This window comes from Ostrea edulis, chromosome 7, assembly GCF_947568905.1.
Source record: "Ostrea edulis chromosome 7, xbOstEdul1.1, whole genome shotgun sequence".
Taxonomy (NCBI): Eukaryota; Metazoa; Mollusca; class Bivalvia; order Ostreida; family Ostreidae; genus Ostrea; species Ostrea edulis.
In genome coordinates this window covers 45,422,243-45,439,011 of record NC_079170.1, presented here as the reverse complement: position 1 = coordinate 45,439,011, position 16,769 = coordinate 45,422,243, and the positions used below count along the sequence as shown (strand labels likewise).

The window sequence follows — 16,769 nt, the reverse complement described above, 5'->3', positions numbered from 1 at the left end:
CCAGAGGAACAGCAAGTCCAAGGATACAACGATGGACGTTGCGTCTTCAACCATACAAATTCAGTGTAGTCCATATTCCAGGGAAACACAACATTGCAGACAGCTTGTCTCGACTTTTGACATCTGAAGGGAAGTCAAATTCTGATATTGAAAACGATGAAGATGAACACATACGTTTTGTGGCATTAACAGCAACTCCGAACGCATTGGCAACTAGAGAAATGGAACGTGAATTGACAACAGATGAGGAGATAGCAGACAGATGAAATCGAGTAACTTGTAAAACTGTGTTGCCCATTAAAGATGAACTTGCATGTATTGGAATGTTAGTTCTGCGAGGATCTCGGATTCTTGTTCCTAAAAGTCTGAAAGAGAATGTCCTTAAACTAGCTCATGAGGGACATCCAGGAATAGTCGTTATGAAGAGGAACCTATGGACCAAATTATGGTGGCCTGGAATTGACCGGGAAGCTGAAAAGTTCTGCAGGTCATGTAATTCATGTCAACTCGTAAGTTCTCCAGAGAAATCAGAACCGATGAAATCAACCGACATACCATCGTCTCCATGGGAGCACATTTCTGCAGATCTTATGTGCTTACCTACAGGAGACAACTTGTTTGTTGTTGTTGACTACTACAGTCGGTATTTTGAAGTTGATGTCATGAGGTCTACAACTACTGATAGAATTGTACGGAGTTTGAGGAAAATGGTTCTTACACATGGATTGCCAGTGAGCAGAACTACAGACAACGGACCTCAGTTTAGGAGTTCTGACTTTAAGGATTACTTAGAAAGTGAGGTAATCATGCATAGGAAGACCACACCCCTTTGGCCCCAAGCGAATGGAGAGGTAGAGAGGCAGAATCGAACACTTCTCAAACGAATGAGGATTGCATTTGCAGAAAAACGGAACTGTAGGGAGGAGGTTGACAAGTTCTTGTGGATGTACAGAACTACACCTCATAGTGTTACAGGAGTTAGTCCATCCGAGCTTATGTTCAAACATAAGATAAGAACAAAAGATTCCAGCTATTTCCGACACCAGTGTTGAGGAGGATGTTGAGATCACAGATCGTGACGGTCAAAACAAAGGGAAGGGGAAGCTGTACGCAGATGCGAGACGTCAGGCTAAAGAATCGGACATTGGAATCGGAGACAAAGTACTGGTGAAACAAGACAAGCAGGATAAACTTACACCGAACTTCTATGATGAACCATACAAAGTCATCGAGAAATCTGGAAACGCTATAACTGTGACTGATGGGAGAAACGCCAAATACAAAAGGACCATTACTCATGTTAAACAGTATAATGATGCTGATGGGAAAAACAAAGATTGCACGAGTGAGATTCCAGAGGATTGCGTACCACCTCAGTCAGACGATACAAACCTGGAAGACTCTAATGATACACCTGTACCTTCTACTAGCAGGCCGAAGCGAGAGGCAAGACTCCCCGCCAGATTCAAAGACTCTGTGATGAGTGACTGATTCTGAATTTGTTATTGTGTTCATTTAGAGACTGTTTAGAACTAGTTTGTGTTGTGTTAATCAAAAGGCTGCCATACCAAATAAGACTTGAAAGACAATTTTAATATCAATTTGAATTTCTAAAATAATGTGAATTTTTTTGCTAAAGAATGGAGGGATTGTAATATAATCTGTTTATATCCGAACTTGAATGTTATGACGATATCGTATGACGCATGTGAGTTAAGTTTGATAAAGTGTATGCAGCATCATGTGTTATCACTGAGTTTAGAGTGTGTAGAATGCTGGTTAAATCCGATAGCATTTTATGGTTAAATTCGTATACAAACACTACAAGTCCCTAGTCTATATTAGGTTCCCTTTTGACAAATCTTAGATCTGCCACGATAAACATTTTAAACTAAACCAGATTTCTCCAAAGCAATCATGCAACTTAGTTTGCTTCATTAGTGGTTGGGGCAATTATACTAAGTGCTCTTCTAATTTAGAATTATTTTTTCATAGTTATACAAACTTATAGGTTACTTTTATGCCTTATTAATATAGAACACTTTTCCTCTTATTTTAAATGGTTTTTAAAATATGACCTAAGAGGTTTTTCAATCTGCATCTGTTTCATCGATGGTATTTTTAAAGTCCAAACCAACTCCAAGGAAGAAGAAATTCGTTTATGTACACAAATAAAAACCAATGTCATTCACTAGCAATTCCGTTAGTGTTAATAAAATATATGTAGCAATAGGATGATCACAATCATTAAAGATTTCGAACCTTCGAGATGAAAGGCGTTACAAAATTTTCCATTAATTCATATAAAATTCCTGATGCAAATTTTATGATATTAAAATGCTTAAACTTGATATAAAACTTATACGGTACCAATTTTGATGCACCAGATGCGCATTTCGACAAATGTCTCTTCAGTGATGCTCAACCGAAATGTTTGAAATCCGAAATAACTATGAAGCTTTAGAGCTAAATATAGCCAAAAACAGTGTGCCAAAAAAGATGGAGCCAAATTCGTCCAAGGATAAGAGCTATGTATGAGGGAGATAATCCTTAATTTTGAAATGAATTTCTAAATTTTATAACAGCAATTAAATATATTTTCAAGCTAGTAACGAAGTACTTAGCTACTGGGCTGTAGAGACCCTCGGGGACTAACAGTCCACCAGTAGAGGCCTCGACCCCGGGGTCATAATATAAAACTTATACGGCACCAATTACTGCCACTATTACATTTGCTGCGAAAATAGACTTGTATAATGATATCATATGTAGCCAGGGTATTGTGGCCATTATTTCTTAATGTCCTGTCCTCCCTTTTTCTTCTTTTATTTGCGAGTTTTTGTTGTATGGATACTGTTAAATTTACATACCTATAAAATAACCCATATTCACTGGTTTAGGTTGGAATGTAGGGGTTTCTAAAGTTATAACCCAATAAATGCCAATAAACAAACATTTACTCACAAAAATATTTTATTGCAACAGCATATTGGTTGACAACAATTAGTAGGGACTGGCTTTAGTCAGACTGACAACAATCCATTGGTGGGGTTTATTCTTCAAATATCATGTCTGTATTAGTCTCTTCATCAAGATTGATTATTAATAAGCTTAGGATGCGTTTTGAAGCGTCTTCAATAAATATGGTCTTCGAAATTCAGTAATTAAAAATGTATATAATATTGAAAAGTTTCGTTATTTCTTACCTACTTTTTTCTCTCTCAAAATCTCTGATAAAATATACATTAATATTTAAGATTATAAGTCAACATTTTGCAACTATGTAGTGTCAGCAATTTTTCTACTGAAAAGTTTAAAGCACTTGAATTAGTTCATTGTTCTATTCAATCTCCATATGTATCCTGACAGGTACATTTCCTCCTATTTACATGTAACATCACACGGGACTTAGTATCCAGCTATTGGCTCATCATATTGCTAAGAAAAGAAGAGAAAACAAAATTACTAGCAGCAGATCCTGGTAGGGTCATCGTTTAGATTTTGTTGAAACATTCGCAACTAAGTTTCACTGATACATTAATCATCAATGTCTTTAGTATGTAATCTATTGGCTAACAAGCACAGTACAAACTGCAAACACTGGATTTTAGTTGCATGTTTTACAACTTTGCAAACATGCATATAGTGCTCAGAGCAGTGTAGTGTGACAACGTATCTACCCCTTTTCCCCATACAATGACTGTTTTCCCTCTTTTCAAGCTATGATATACACTTCCTCTGACCCTCCCCTTTTGTGACAGTTGTAAAAAGAGAGTACATAAAAATTGAAGATATGTATCAGCAAGTGACCCCCCACCCGAAAAACGATGCTACGTGCCTGGATTATAAATGTCTGCGTAGTACAATAAACAACAAAACATCTTACCAAGTTCATAGGTACGTATCTTCGTTATTTTGTGGACATTTAGCTGACTTTGAGGCCTGTGACATAAGGCAATAAACGGCATGTACACTTCTGCAAGTCTGTCTTTCGTTGATGGAAATGGTGTGAATTTGGCTCGATTAAGTTTGTCTGGATACCTACAGTGTAATTTACAGATTCAAGAGAAAATGTTTATTCATTCCTCATACAAAAAGATGCGTACACACTGTATTATTAACACATGATCGGTCGATACCTTTCTGTGTTTACTATACAAAACAACGGCGAATCTCCAATGTTTGTCCGAGGCTCGAGTTGGTGGGCGGAGGTTTTTTTTTCAGCGCATTTCATTGGTCAAAATATAAGGTCACGAACTGCAGTGGATCGGTGTATTGAACCTCCCAGATTGAAGATAATTCGGTGACATGTTTTTCCTGATTTGATGGGTTTGAACGTCTCATCACTGATAAAACACTACATATGTAGCCTCGTAGTTCTATAAACTATTAGAGGTGAACACTTCCTTTAGGTATATCATTATGTAATATTGTATCAGTGACTAGTTAATCTGTTGTCTCATGTTATTTCAGACAGGGATTTTTTTTCCAATGATCGATTGCGATTGTCATTAGTAATGTTGATCTCAACCAGAGAGAAACGACGTTAACTGATGAAAATGCTTTGCAGTCTGCGAATTTTGACTGCAATTTCTTCCTTCGTACTTATTGTTTCATGTTTTCGAGAAGAAACATTCACAGCTGAGAATTGTCATGGAAATCGACAGATTATAAAAGAAGTACAGTTTAACAGAAAAGATGCTTCAATTCCCTGTGTTGTTAGCTGTCTGAAAACCAGAAATTGTATCTCCGCTTCTGTTTGTGCGGTTGGAGAAGGTACGCGATGTGTGCTTCTGACAGAAATATATTCAAACGATACCGGTGTATGTTTAAACAACTGCAGAAACTACTTGATGGTAGGTACAAAAATATGGTGTTAACAAAATCAGATTTTTTTTTTATAGGAATGAACGATGAAAATCATCGAACGCTTGAATAAATATATACATAATCTTTACTTGGATTGTAATGAATCGGATTTTCAAAAGAGAAAAATGTAGACCATATATATGAGATGGTGAAAATAATTTTCAATTTTAAATATGAATGTTTAAATGACTCTACTTCCAGCCAATATTATCCGAATCCATCAGTTCTGCAAGTCATGGAGATATATCATAATTGTTATCAAAGTAAATGGTTTGTTTGTTTGATTTACGTTTCTTCGAGATTTGTTCACTAACTCGAAATAAAAGACGCCCCCAAATCCCCCGCGCCCCAGAATCCACCACACCTGCTTCCTATTTGGATTTCTTACTGAACATAGAAGTTAACAAATTAACGACTCTACTTAATGACATATATGGTAACTTTTGTTTCTTCATTATTTGTGTAGCAATATTGCATCATCACCTGCATATGCTCTTTCTTGCCTGATTTTCAAATTCTATGTTCAATACAATATATAACCTGTCATTAGGTTGGATGCTGTCTGATGTGTTTCATACCAATGATTAGGCTATTCTGACACGCTGATTTCAATTTCGAATTACTCTGTTTACCTGTCCAAAATAGGGGACTAGCAAAGGATATGACCAGTCAACAGGGGATGCTTACTCTTCCAATGCACCTGATCCCACCTCTGGTATTTCAAGGGGTCCAACTCCATCACACTCTAACGTCTGTGTCCTTTATAGGATTTATGAGACTGGTCATTGTTCGTTATATTGACCCTTTTCCACTCAGATATCACTAGCTGTAGGTGAAGTGCCACATATTTACACCGATGCATTATGGTAAGAGTTCATCTGCAAAACCTGTAACATCCCTTTCTAGATGTAGTACATTCAGATTTACGATCTCCTAGACGAGATAAATATCTTACCGTGGTCTTCAACTGGGTATTAAATCCATCGAGGGCGTTACATCTGTTAACAAAATTCATTTTCATTGATATGTTGATTTCATATATCCAAGAGAACACCACTGAGTCCTGCGATCCTGTTTTGTACTTGGATATCGTCCTTAAAGGGGCATTAGCTGTCATTTTGTCACCACAAATTCAATTCAATAAAAATTACTCCATCTTTTATATTTTAATGATTTATAACACTTTTTACCCTTAAACCAGGCACAGGAATATGCAATTTCAATGATTAGATAACTCGCAAGTCTATAAATCTTCCTTATATACATTTGTATTTCTTTACACTAAAAGTGGTTATCTAACGCATATTTATGAGGTTTATCTTCTTTTTGTACAAAACAAATGTTTTTATTCGTCATTAATATATCTTCCCATGTCATTGAGAAATTTTGAAAAAAAAAAAGTGGTTGATATAACTTTCACATATAATGCACTTTTAACGTAGACGTTGAAAGCGATATGAAAAATAACTTAACTTTATGACAAACGGGATGATATAATATTCTCAATTACCAACTTCCCATATTTATGTAGCAACAGTCCATTAACATCGCGAAAGCATGTTCTGCGTATAATCCATTTGGAAACCGATACAGGTTACTGACAAATAGGTTGATATCATCGGGGTTTCAACAGTCTCTTTTAAAGTCAGCATTTCGCAAGTGGTCTTTATAATGATATGATATAATTTGCAAATACATCTATGTCCTTAAGTCGAATGCTTTTGGGAATCATTATTCACGCGATAAACGGATAACATTGGCACAGCAATAGTGAGATTATGTAGACACATTTGTGTATATCATAATGGTATTGTCTCAATTTACATGCAGCTGGTGTATGTCCTTACACCGAAACTGTTTTGTTGATATTTGTTTTCCTTCGCCATTCCTGGCGTCATAATGTGACGTCATAATCAAAATTGACCCATACAACTAATACTTATATGGACATGCTCAGATCAACATATTCTAAAGTAGCCCAAGTTTGGAGAGAAAGTTATATAAGTGTTGCAATACATTCTGCAAGCAAATCATATTTATACATATAATTATGTTTCAAATTCTTTTAGAGTTCCTTGAACGAATCCACGGAAGAAATACCCTATGAAAATGCAACAGAGCCTTTCAAGGTCTCTAATGTTACCCCGAGTTTCGGTAAGATTTTTGAAAATTGTCCTTCATTATAGAAAACGAGACATTGAAAACTTGATGAAATACAGCAATTCACGTGAAATTCGAGTAAGGCACATTTGTGTAAAAAAAAAAAAAAAAAAAAAAACAACAAAAAACAAAACAACCCACCAACAGTAGACTGAAACCAAAACTGATAGAATACTTCATTCAGTATAGCGAAAATTAGATATACTGTAAGGTGGTCTATTCTAGCATTATAATCTATGAAAAAGTAAATAAATCCGAAATGATGTATATGCAATAATTTACGCAAGCATAGTGATTCAACGCCGACGACCCCATCCCTCGTTTAGTGTGTTTCCCCAGACCTCTGACCTGTGAGACTGTAACCTTCCGTTCTGAAATTTATGGATCCGAAGCTAATTGCACATGGTATTTATGTACTTTGTGCTTACCCCCCCCCCTTTCCAACTCTTAAAACTTTGTATCAGTCAAGCCGAAAGCCTAAATCAAAGGGGAGGCGAATTTTATCTATATGTGTAAACTTTAACAGGGGCCTAAGATACCATTTTCAATTATTATAATTAAAAGATTTGGATCATACAATCTGTTTCGTTTCGTTTCGGTAGGTTTCGTTTCGTTTCGATGGGTTTCGTTTCGGTAGATTTCGTTTCGTTTCGGTAGATTTCGTTTCGTTTCGCATTTTACAGGTACCCTATATTTTCTTCGGTTGTTGATTAAATTAACCTATATGAAGTGAAAATCAGTACAACTTTTCTACTTTGAACAATTAAGCTGACAAGTCCAATGAGAGTGGAGGTACTTTGTTTAATGAACAATATTTCTCATTTTGGTATTTAAAATAGATATGAACACATTCATTCGTGTCTCTCTCCTCAGGATGTGGAGACTGTGATTGTGTTTCTCTCTCTACTTCTGAATCCGGGGAGTACACTTTGAATATTCAGGGCACGCTTGTCAGAGTCTTATGTTTATTCAAATTAGGACAAGCCTGGACGGTAAGTCCATCATTTATTTCCATTCTTACTAAGATTTCCAAATTACTAGTATCTTTTACATTGGTCCTCTGGAGTAAATCGCATGTTAATTTCAAAATACAGTATTGGATAAAAATCTGATAACAATCTGTCTACAGGTTATACAGCGACGTGTGAATGGAGACGTGGACTTTTACAGAAATTGGCGGGAATATGCTGAAGGGTTTGGATTTATAAACAGCAGTCTGTGGATCGGTAAGTGTGTTTCCTTATGATCGGTATGTTATTTAAAGACAATGCGATGGTAATTCCTGCATGAAAGGTGAAGATAACGAACAGTAATCAATCTCATAACTCCTATAAACAATACAAAATAGAGAGTGGGGCAAACACGGACCCCTGGACTCACCGGAGGTGGAATCAGGGGCCTAGGAGGAATAAGCATCCCCTGTCTACCGGTCACACCAGCCATGAACACCATATCCCGACCAGGCAAACGAAGTTATCCGTAGTCAAAACCAGTGTGCCAAGAACGGTCTAACAATCGGTATGAAACACGTCAGACAGCACTTGACCCAATGATAGGTTGTATTGGCAAACTAGATCGTTATAACAACAATAGAATTCGCGAAATGCTGAACCCAAACGAGACCGCCGAGACCCTGCCAGGCAGTAGCCTGCCTCGATTAAAAAGCCGACCACACTCAGAACAAGCTCTTGCGTATCGAACCAGCCAATGTGTTGAATAACAATTCGCATAGTAAGACAACGCCGCGTGCAGACCACATAACTTGTTTAGATTGTACAACACAACTGCTTCAAGCAATTCAATATTTCAAATTGGCTTGGTATTTGTGCATGCATATTATGAATATGAAACATTTATCATATCTATTACTTCATACACATGTACAAAAGACGGGTCATTACAAGCCGGTGGGGGTCCTGGGTTCGATTTGCTATCCCGACATCTCGTCAAACCTAAGACGTTGATCATTGATAATGTCTAATGATCAATATCAGTTCACTGGTACAAACTTGGGTGACATGCAATGGTCCAAATCTACTGCATCTGTTAAAAACTGCAGCAAAGAAAACAATATTCGAAATTTGTTATTAAACACTTCATAATTTACTTTGATGGTTTTTTCGATTTTTTATTGGGGGTATCATACAAGTAACTATGAAAGGTATTTTCCTCTAGTGCTTTTATTTACTTTTAACAGGAAATGATATCATTCACGCTTTAACATCCACGGGCCACAATCACCTTCGACTAGAAATGGTGGACGAGAATGACATCGAGTATTATATCGAATATACATACTTCGCTATTGACGGAGAGACGGACAAATACCGGATGCATATAAGTAACGCTGGAGCTGTTGGCAATGCAAGTGAGTCACTGCTTAAATACTATATACAGTAATATTTTGATGTCCTCCGTGAAACTTTTTAAGAGACGAATTAGATAAGCATGAGTTGTCAAATACGTAGTGTCTCATCTTTCAAATAACATATATGTCAAGATCTAACATAAGGTCAGTAACAATCCTTTTTATGCAAAAGAGAAGCTAATAAAATACAGAACCAATATTTTAAATTTTTAAATCAATTAATTCATACACAACTCGTATGACGCGAAACATGTTTAATACACAACTTCGGAGATATCAACTCTTCCGTGATAGAGGTACGTTCAGTGTTCCGTTGAACGCTTGGGTGGGTACAAGATGTATACATATACTCTAGACTAGCTATGTTAATACGGATAGAAGTAATGAAAGTGTAACGTTTGTTTATATCAGCCGTTGTTATACATTAAACTGACTATATCAAGAATAATATTTGAATGAATTGGGTTATTAAATTAAATATGAAATTATTTTTTATTTCCTCTTCTGCACGAGTGATATTTTAATGAAAGAAAACTGGCGATTATCGATTTTTGTTTGAGCTTTTTCATTATCAAATACTAATAAACTTACTAATATTGTGTGTCCTTGCAGTTTGGGTTGTTACATGATGTCTGATAATCGGCCTTTAGGCAATATATCAAGGCAGCGATAAACATTTGTACCCTACGCGTGTGGACGATAGTATGTTTTGTGTCTCACTGTGCGTAAGAGTTCCACAAAGGGAAAGAAGTATTGAGCAACTCGGGAATTGCGTATTGCACTACAACACGTCAAAGGATGACGTCAATAGGACTATAGACATAAAACGGTTTAGCGCAAATCCTGTTCGATTGTTAGTTTAAGAAAACGATACAGGTCTGTTTATTTTGCTGATTATCACACTTGAACTACTTGAATCTTGAAATTTTGTTTACATGATGAACTGACAACATTTGTACAGCAATATCGATCTTGTGTAGAAAATTATGCTTATCCTTATACTTGTATACATTCATCAAGTGTATGCCCTTGTGCCGAACCCGTTGTTTTGACATTTTTTCCTCCGTAGTAAGCAATATATCATGTCCTGATGTTACGTCATAGTTAAACTTACGCAGTGCATGTTATTTACATGATCATGCTCAGAATATGTACCAAGATGGTTTTGATAGATAAAAACTGAAGATAACAAACAATGACCAATCTCATAACTCCTACAAAGAATACAAAATTAGGGGTAGAGCAAACACGGACCCCTGGCCATACCAGAGGTGGGATCAGTACTCCAACAGCTTAGAGCATTCGTTAACGTTCCTTATATACTTCGGAATCTAACATTCAAACCTCATTTTTTAACGACCTAGCTCCGATCGAATTTCCGTGAAAATAAAAGTCAACAAGTAATTTTCAGGAACTTACGTATTTCCAGGTGGCAAAGCGGAAAGCATTAATTCCACTTTGATACGTATTTAATCAAATATATTGTTTAAAACGTTAGCCAGGATTTATTTTCATTTCACGTCATAATCATTTCTACGGATCCTTTTTCAAAGAACGAAAACATTACATTATCATTTCTTTTCTTAAAGAAATAAAGGAGTATGACACTAATATTTGCATATAAGAGGGGAGGCTATACAATGTCATGATATTCTATTTATGATAAAACATTTCTTAAGCGTATTCTTATAAGTATAGAATTTGCAGTATCAATTTCGTTTTGTCGAAACATCTAAATTCCGTTCCGTAATTTTAGAAAACATTTTGTCTTGATGGATTCATAGTTAGTGTTGCAGAATAACTTTGTTTTAAAAATAACAAATACTTGATTGGTGATTGACACTCGTTAATGACAAAGCTTTGAACGTATATTAAACTACACATTCCCATTTTGTCCTTTTCAGCGGTGAGAAGTTTTCCAATGGATGCTAGATGTTAAGCGGCGCCAAGTCAAACAAAAGTTTTTTGCCGCAAACCTCTAGCATACTGGAGTAGTGGGATCATGTGCCTAAAAAAAACAAGCATTCCCTGTCGACTGGTCACACCCACTGTGAGCTAGATATATTCATCCGTCAAAATCAGCGTGCAAAGAGTGGTCTTAATTGCTACGATATGTTGCATTGGTAAATTAGATCGTTATAACGACCATAAACTTGTCAAAATGCTGACTTTCAACGAGACTGTTGAAACCTCAATAACATCAAGTTATTTGTACGTAACCTGCATTGATTTAAAAATGATCATATATAGAACAAGCACTTTCGTACCGAATCAGTTGAAAGACAAACACGATATGCAGGTGATAATGGGATATTGCTACACGTAAATGAATATGGAAAGTTGATGATAGAGGAGCTTAAATCATCCCGTTTATGATTATGTTGAGTTGTTACAAGGTTTTGATAGTCTCGTTTAAAGTCAGCACTTCCGCAAATTCTATGGTCGTTATAACGATCTAATTGACAAATACAACCTGTCATTAAATCAAATGCTGTTTGGCGTTTTTCATATGAATTGTCAGGTGATTCTTACATACTGATTTTGACTACAGATTATTCCGTTTACCTGATCGAAATATACCGGTACATTTAGGGCTCACGGTGAGTGTGACAATTCAACAAGAAATGCTTACTATTTCTATGCACCCGATCCCACCTCTGGTATGTCCAGGGGTTCGTGTTTGCCCTACTCTTAATTCTGTATTCTTTCTAGGAATTTTGAAATTGATCACTGTTTGATATCTTCCCCTTTATATTCATGCTGTCTGCGTTTGACATTTGTTCAATTTGAAATGCATGCTTAACTAACTTTACAATGTTTATTATTTCATTCGCAGCGGACACCTTTTCGGGTAACTGCGCCATCTATTGCCATGACAACATGAAGTTTACCACATACGACATGGATAACGACGAGAAACCTAGTGCGTCGTGTGCAGTGAGATACAGAAGTGCTTGGTGGTATCAAAATTGCTTCTATCTCAACCTCAACGGCGACTACACGGAGAGAACCCTGATGTGGTGGAAATCAGGACAGAAAATCCTTAGTAAGGCTCAAATGCTGCTACGGAAGTAACTCGTGTGAAGACACTTTGAGCGGTCAAACAAAATCTTTAGTAAGGTGAAAATACTACATCAAGAGTAACTCGTGAAAGGGCGAAGATAACGAACAAAGATGACATTACAGGCATTAGGTCAGTGAATGATTGCTACACGTATTCGCATGGAAAGACGTTGAAATTTGTACAATAAAATGTGTCATTGCAACTAATGGAGATGAACGGTTTTGTTAGTTACATATTTCATTTCAGCCCAAAAGGATTATTTATGCATAAGGTGAATTAAAGATTATGCTTTAAAACATCTTGTTGCAAACTATTAGTTTGAACCGAGGGTTTGTTTAATTGTTTAACTTTTCTTGGAGAATTTTGCATTTATACTGACAATTTAGAATATGTACGTGATATACACCAATGCATATCCATATAGGGTGCTCCATACTATATTCATCAAAATTCATACTCACGTCGTTCTCATTCATGAGGAAATGGCTATCATTTCAATTGGTAAAGATATCGAAGGCAAAGACATTGGAAATGTAAATATTTGCATGCGTCAGAGGGCGAAATCAATATTAAAATTTGATTTCCATGTAAAGTTGTATCTCTGTAAATATTTCTTCAAATGACGTGCCCATGATGTGTATCATGCTTTGTAATTGTTGGATTATTGTGGCATGTTAATAAATTATTTTTCCCCTAATGTTCATGTATTAAGGTTTTGATATGACGGTACGGAACACCCCCCTCAGTATCTACCGTAATTAGTAACTCGGTTATTAGTTACACAGTTAGCTAGTGACCTGATACGGAAAAACACATGGTGTGAAAAGAAAACCCGTATCGAACGAGGCGAAGTCGAACCCGATACGGGTTTTCTGTTCACACCATGTATTTTTCCGTATCAAGTCACTAGCTAACTGTGTAACAAATTTATCACGTCGAAGACCTCTAACTGTATATGTGGTGGTCTATACCATACAACTTACTGCATCAAATTCCTCAAATTTTTCATTTTGGCCCTTTTCCTTCAGGTAGTCCCCAAGGATCTTAGCCGAAGTGTTTTCTCTGAATTAGCTTTTAGCCTTTGCTCGTCTATTTGTGTTGCAGTCGTCTGCCCAAATCGCTTCGCCATTTTGTCACAGCTGCAAGTCGAACCCGACAATAAATACAATTACTCGTCCAATAAGAATTTTACTCGCAGAATACTGTTTTTTTTCACGGCGTCATGTGACCAAGATCTGACCAATTAGATTTCAACAATTTTGTCTGAGGCGTGATAATCATTTATATGCACTCCAGATATTCTAATTAAAGGTACCTCGTGTACATATCCTGACATGGAGCTTAACAGAGAGGTTTAAGAAACTTTTATGTCACTGTGTTGCAAAATGGAAAAGGCTTATACACGTGTGCTAAAATATTTCAAGATATTGAGCGAACAACATCTTTTTATATCCAGAGTTGATTGCCCTTTGACTTTTGACCATGTAAATTGAAATTCAATAAGGGATACATGTATATGCTCGTTACCACGTAGAAGTGTATCAAGTTTGATGTCAATGAATGTGTTCTCAAGATATTGTCAATCTTGCAATGACCAGATTGATAAAACCCTTGTCCTTTGACCATGTGACCTCAAAATCAATTTGGGATGTCTACTTCTTACGCTGTAACAATGTAGCAAGTTCGATATTTGTCAAGCAAATGATCCTTAAGGTATTGAGCGGACAAGACTTGGTATACAGACCCACGGACCGACTGACCGTTAGATGCAAAACAACAAAACTCCTCTTTTTCGAAGGGAGGATAAACGTATGATATAAATTGGTATAGGTACGTTTTCCAGATTCAGAGGATGTATGCAGACTAAGCAGGAAGATCCAGGACATGCCCGTGCGTTGAGCTTGAATATAAGGCAGCATATACTCCATCTATGTGTGTAAATAACACACGATCTAAATTCTACCTTAAGCAAGGCGAGGAAACTACTTAAAGTCCCAAACTATTTTCAGTGTTTAAGTGAGAACGTTTAACATCATGTCGAACCAGCTGGCTAGTGAAAATTCAGTTGATGTTACAGGGGTTTCAACTGTCTCATTTAAAGTCAGCATTTCGCAAATTCTATGGTCTTTATGATCTAATTTGCAAAAATAATCAGTAGGTCGAATTCTGTCTTACGTGTTTTATTAACATACTGATTTTAACTATGGATTACTCCGTTTACCTGATCAAGATAACGGGCTTAATTACAGTTGGTGTGGTCGTTCAACAGCTTTTTTAAGTCCGTATTTCACAAATTTCATTGACATTATAATGATCTTATTTACAAACATAATTCATATCATTATGTCGAATGCTGCCTAGCGTGTTTTATACTAACTGCAAGTCGCTCTTTACATACTGCGTTTTATTGCGGAATTGATCAAAGCAGAAGGACATGGATTTTTCAAGGGTCTGTGTCTGCCATGTTTTCGATTTTATATTCTTTATTCTCGGAATAAAAGACACCTCAGAGTCTTCTACATCTGCTTCATACTTGGGTATTTATTTGACATAGATGTTAACGGCAAAGTAACAACTCAACTTCATGACAAACGGGAATAATTCAGCCTCTCCCTTATCATCTACCTATGTACCTATATTTATGTAGAAAATTCCAAATTTGTCCGCATTTCCCTAGAAAAAATCGTCCGGAAAGTGAAGCGTCCTGATTAATGGTGTCCGGATTATCGAGGCTTCACTGCACCCATATTTATACAGCAAAATTCCATTATTGCCCGCAGATTGTGTTTAGATCTCTCAACTGATTCGCAAGAGCATATTCTGCGTATGATCAGATTTGAAATCGGAGAGACTATTGACAAGTAAGCTAATGTTACAGGAGTTGATAATCATCATTTTGCAAATTGGTCGTTATAATAGCGATTCTATTTATAAATACAATCTGTTAGTAGATCGGATGCTGTCTGGTATGTTTCATACCAATCGGTAGGCCGTTACTTACATACTAATTATGAGTACAGATTGCTTCTTTTTCTTGATTGAGATATCGAACTCACGGCTGGTGTGACCGGAGAACAGGATAAGCTTACATTGTACTCCTCCTAACCCCCTGATCCCGTGTTCGTTGTACATGTATCCTGGGGTCTGCGTTTCGCCCTATTCTTAATGTTACGTTCTTTATTGGCATTATGAGACTGATATCTGTTCATTATCTTCACCTTTTCATTACTCACTGTTCGTTATCTTCACCTTTTTTCACAAAGAGGCTAGGGTCACCAGAAGGTGATTAACAGAAAAGATGAAACGTACATTTCTTAAATGTCAGACAAAATATAATTTACTGTCTGATCTATTCGTTACTTGTTCATTAGTGAATGGTAGTTTAATATGTTGTGCATTGTATCATTACACCATGAATCAGAATAGGTAGCTTAGAGCACAGATCAGGGGTAACATGAAAAATGAAGATAACGAACTGTGATCAATCTCATAACTCCTATACGGAATACAAAATAAAGAGTTGGGTAAACACGGACCCCTTGACATACATATACCAGAGGTGGTACCCAGGAGGACTAAGCATCCTCCGTCAACCAATTTCAGTAACATGATAAAATAAAACGTAGCCTCTTCATTCCTAATTAGTATACAGCGTGGTGAGTAGTGACGGCTTTGTGTAGCCTCCTCGTGTGTTAAACTGACCAGACAAGATCTCTGATGAAAATACTTTAAATTCTTTCGACGATTAGACATACGCATTAAATGCATGACATGAATAATCAAAACAATCTGAAATGTTTCATTAACTCGTTCTCAATGGTTATGGGCGTTTTCAGATCAAAAATAGTATCGGCAATTAAATTACAATATACAGTTGTACATACGTGTGTTATTTGGGAAATAATCCCCACTTTTTATATCATCAATTCCAACCAGTTGTTATAAGGTACATATGTAGCTCCACCCTCCTGTGATGTCATTGGCTTTTGCAAAATCTGTATTTCATTGAACTTTGCGCATGCTAAAAAATATTTGTTGGAGGAATTCTGATGACTGGGTATAATGAAAAAAAATGTTAACTATTTGATGCTGAAAAAACTTACATGGGATATACATATTTCATATACATCATCAATTATCTATATTTAATAAAATTTTGTCAAACAATGACTCCATTGCTGGTATTTTCTCTATTGCACATTTATTATACAATGATTTTCCCGATATTCTCAATTGTTTTACCTAAAAAGTAAAGTAGCATTCTTTGAAACTAGTGACATTATTTTTTTGTCAAATTAACCAAGTTTT

The 16,769-nt window shown here is 36.3% G+C and overlaps 2 protein-coding genes across 2 annotated transcripts; both read left to right on the top strand.

Moving 5' to 3' along the window:
• Positions 1-323: 323 nt before the first annotated feature.
• LOC125656488 (uncharacterized protein K02A2.6-like) lies at positions 324-1,491 on the top strand. The gene is made up of 2 exons (XM_048887090.2): positions 324-915; positions 1,031-1,491. Exons 1-2 carry the CDS (start codon positions 324-326, stop codon positions 1,489-1,491), a joined length of 1,053 nt encoding a protein of 350 aa, XP_048743047.1.
• Positions 1,492-9,246: 7,755 nt separating this feature from the next.
• Positions 9,247-12,759, top strand: LOC125656098 (fibroleukin-like). The gene is made up of 2 exons (XM_048886687.2): positions 9,247-9,397; positions 12,234-12,759. The coding sequence occupies exons 1-2, from the start codon at positions 9,283-9,285 to the stop codon at positions 12,470-12,472; spliced, it is 354 nt and encodes a 117-aa protein (XP_048742644.1). The 5' UTR covers positions 9,247-9,282; the 3' UTR covers positions 12,473-12,759.
• Positions 12,760-16,769: the final 4,010 nt, after the last annotated feature.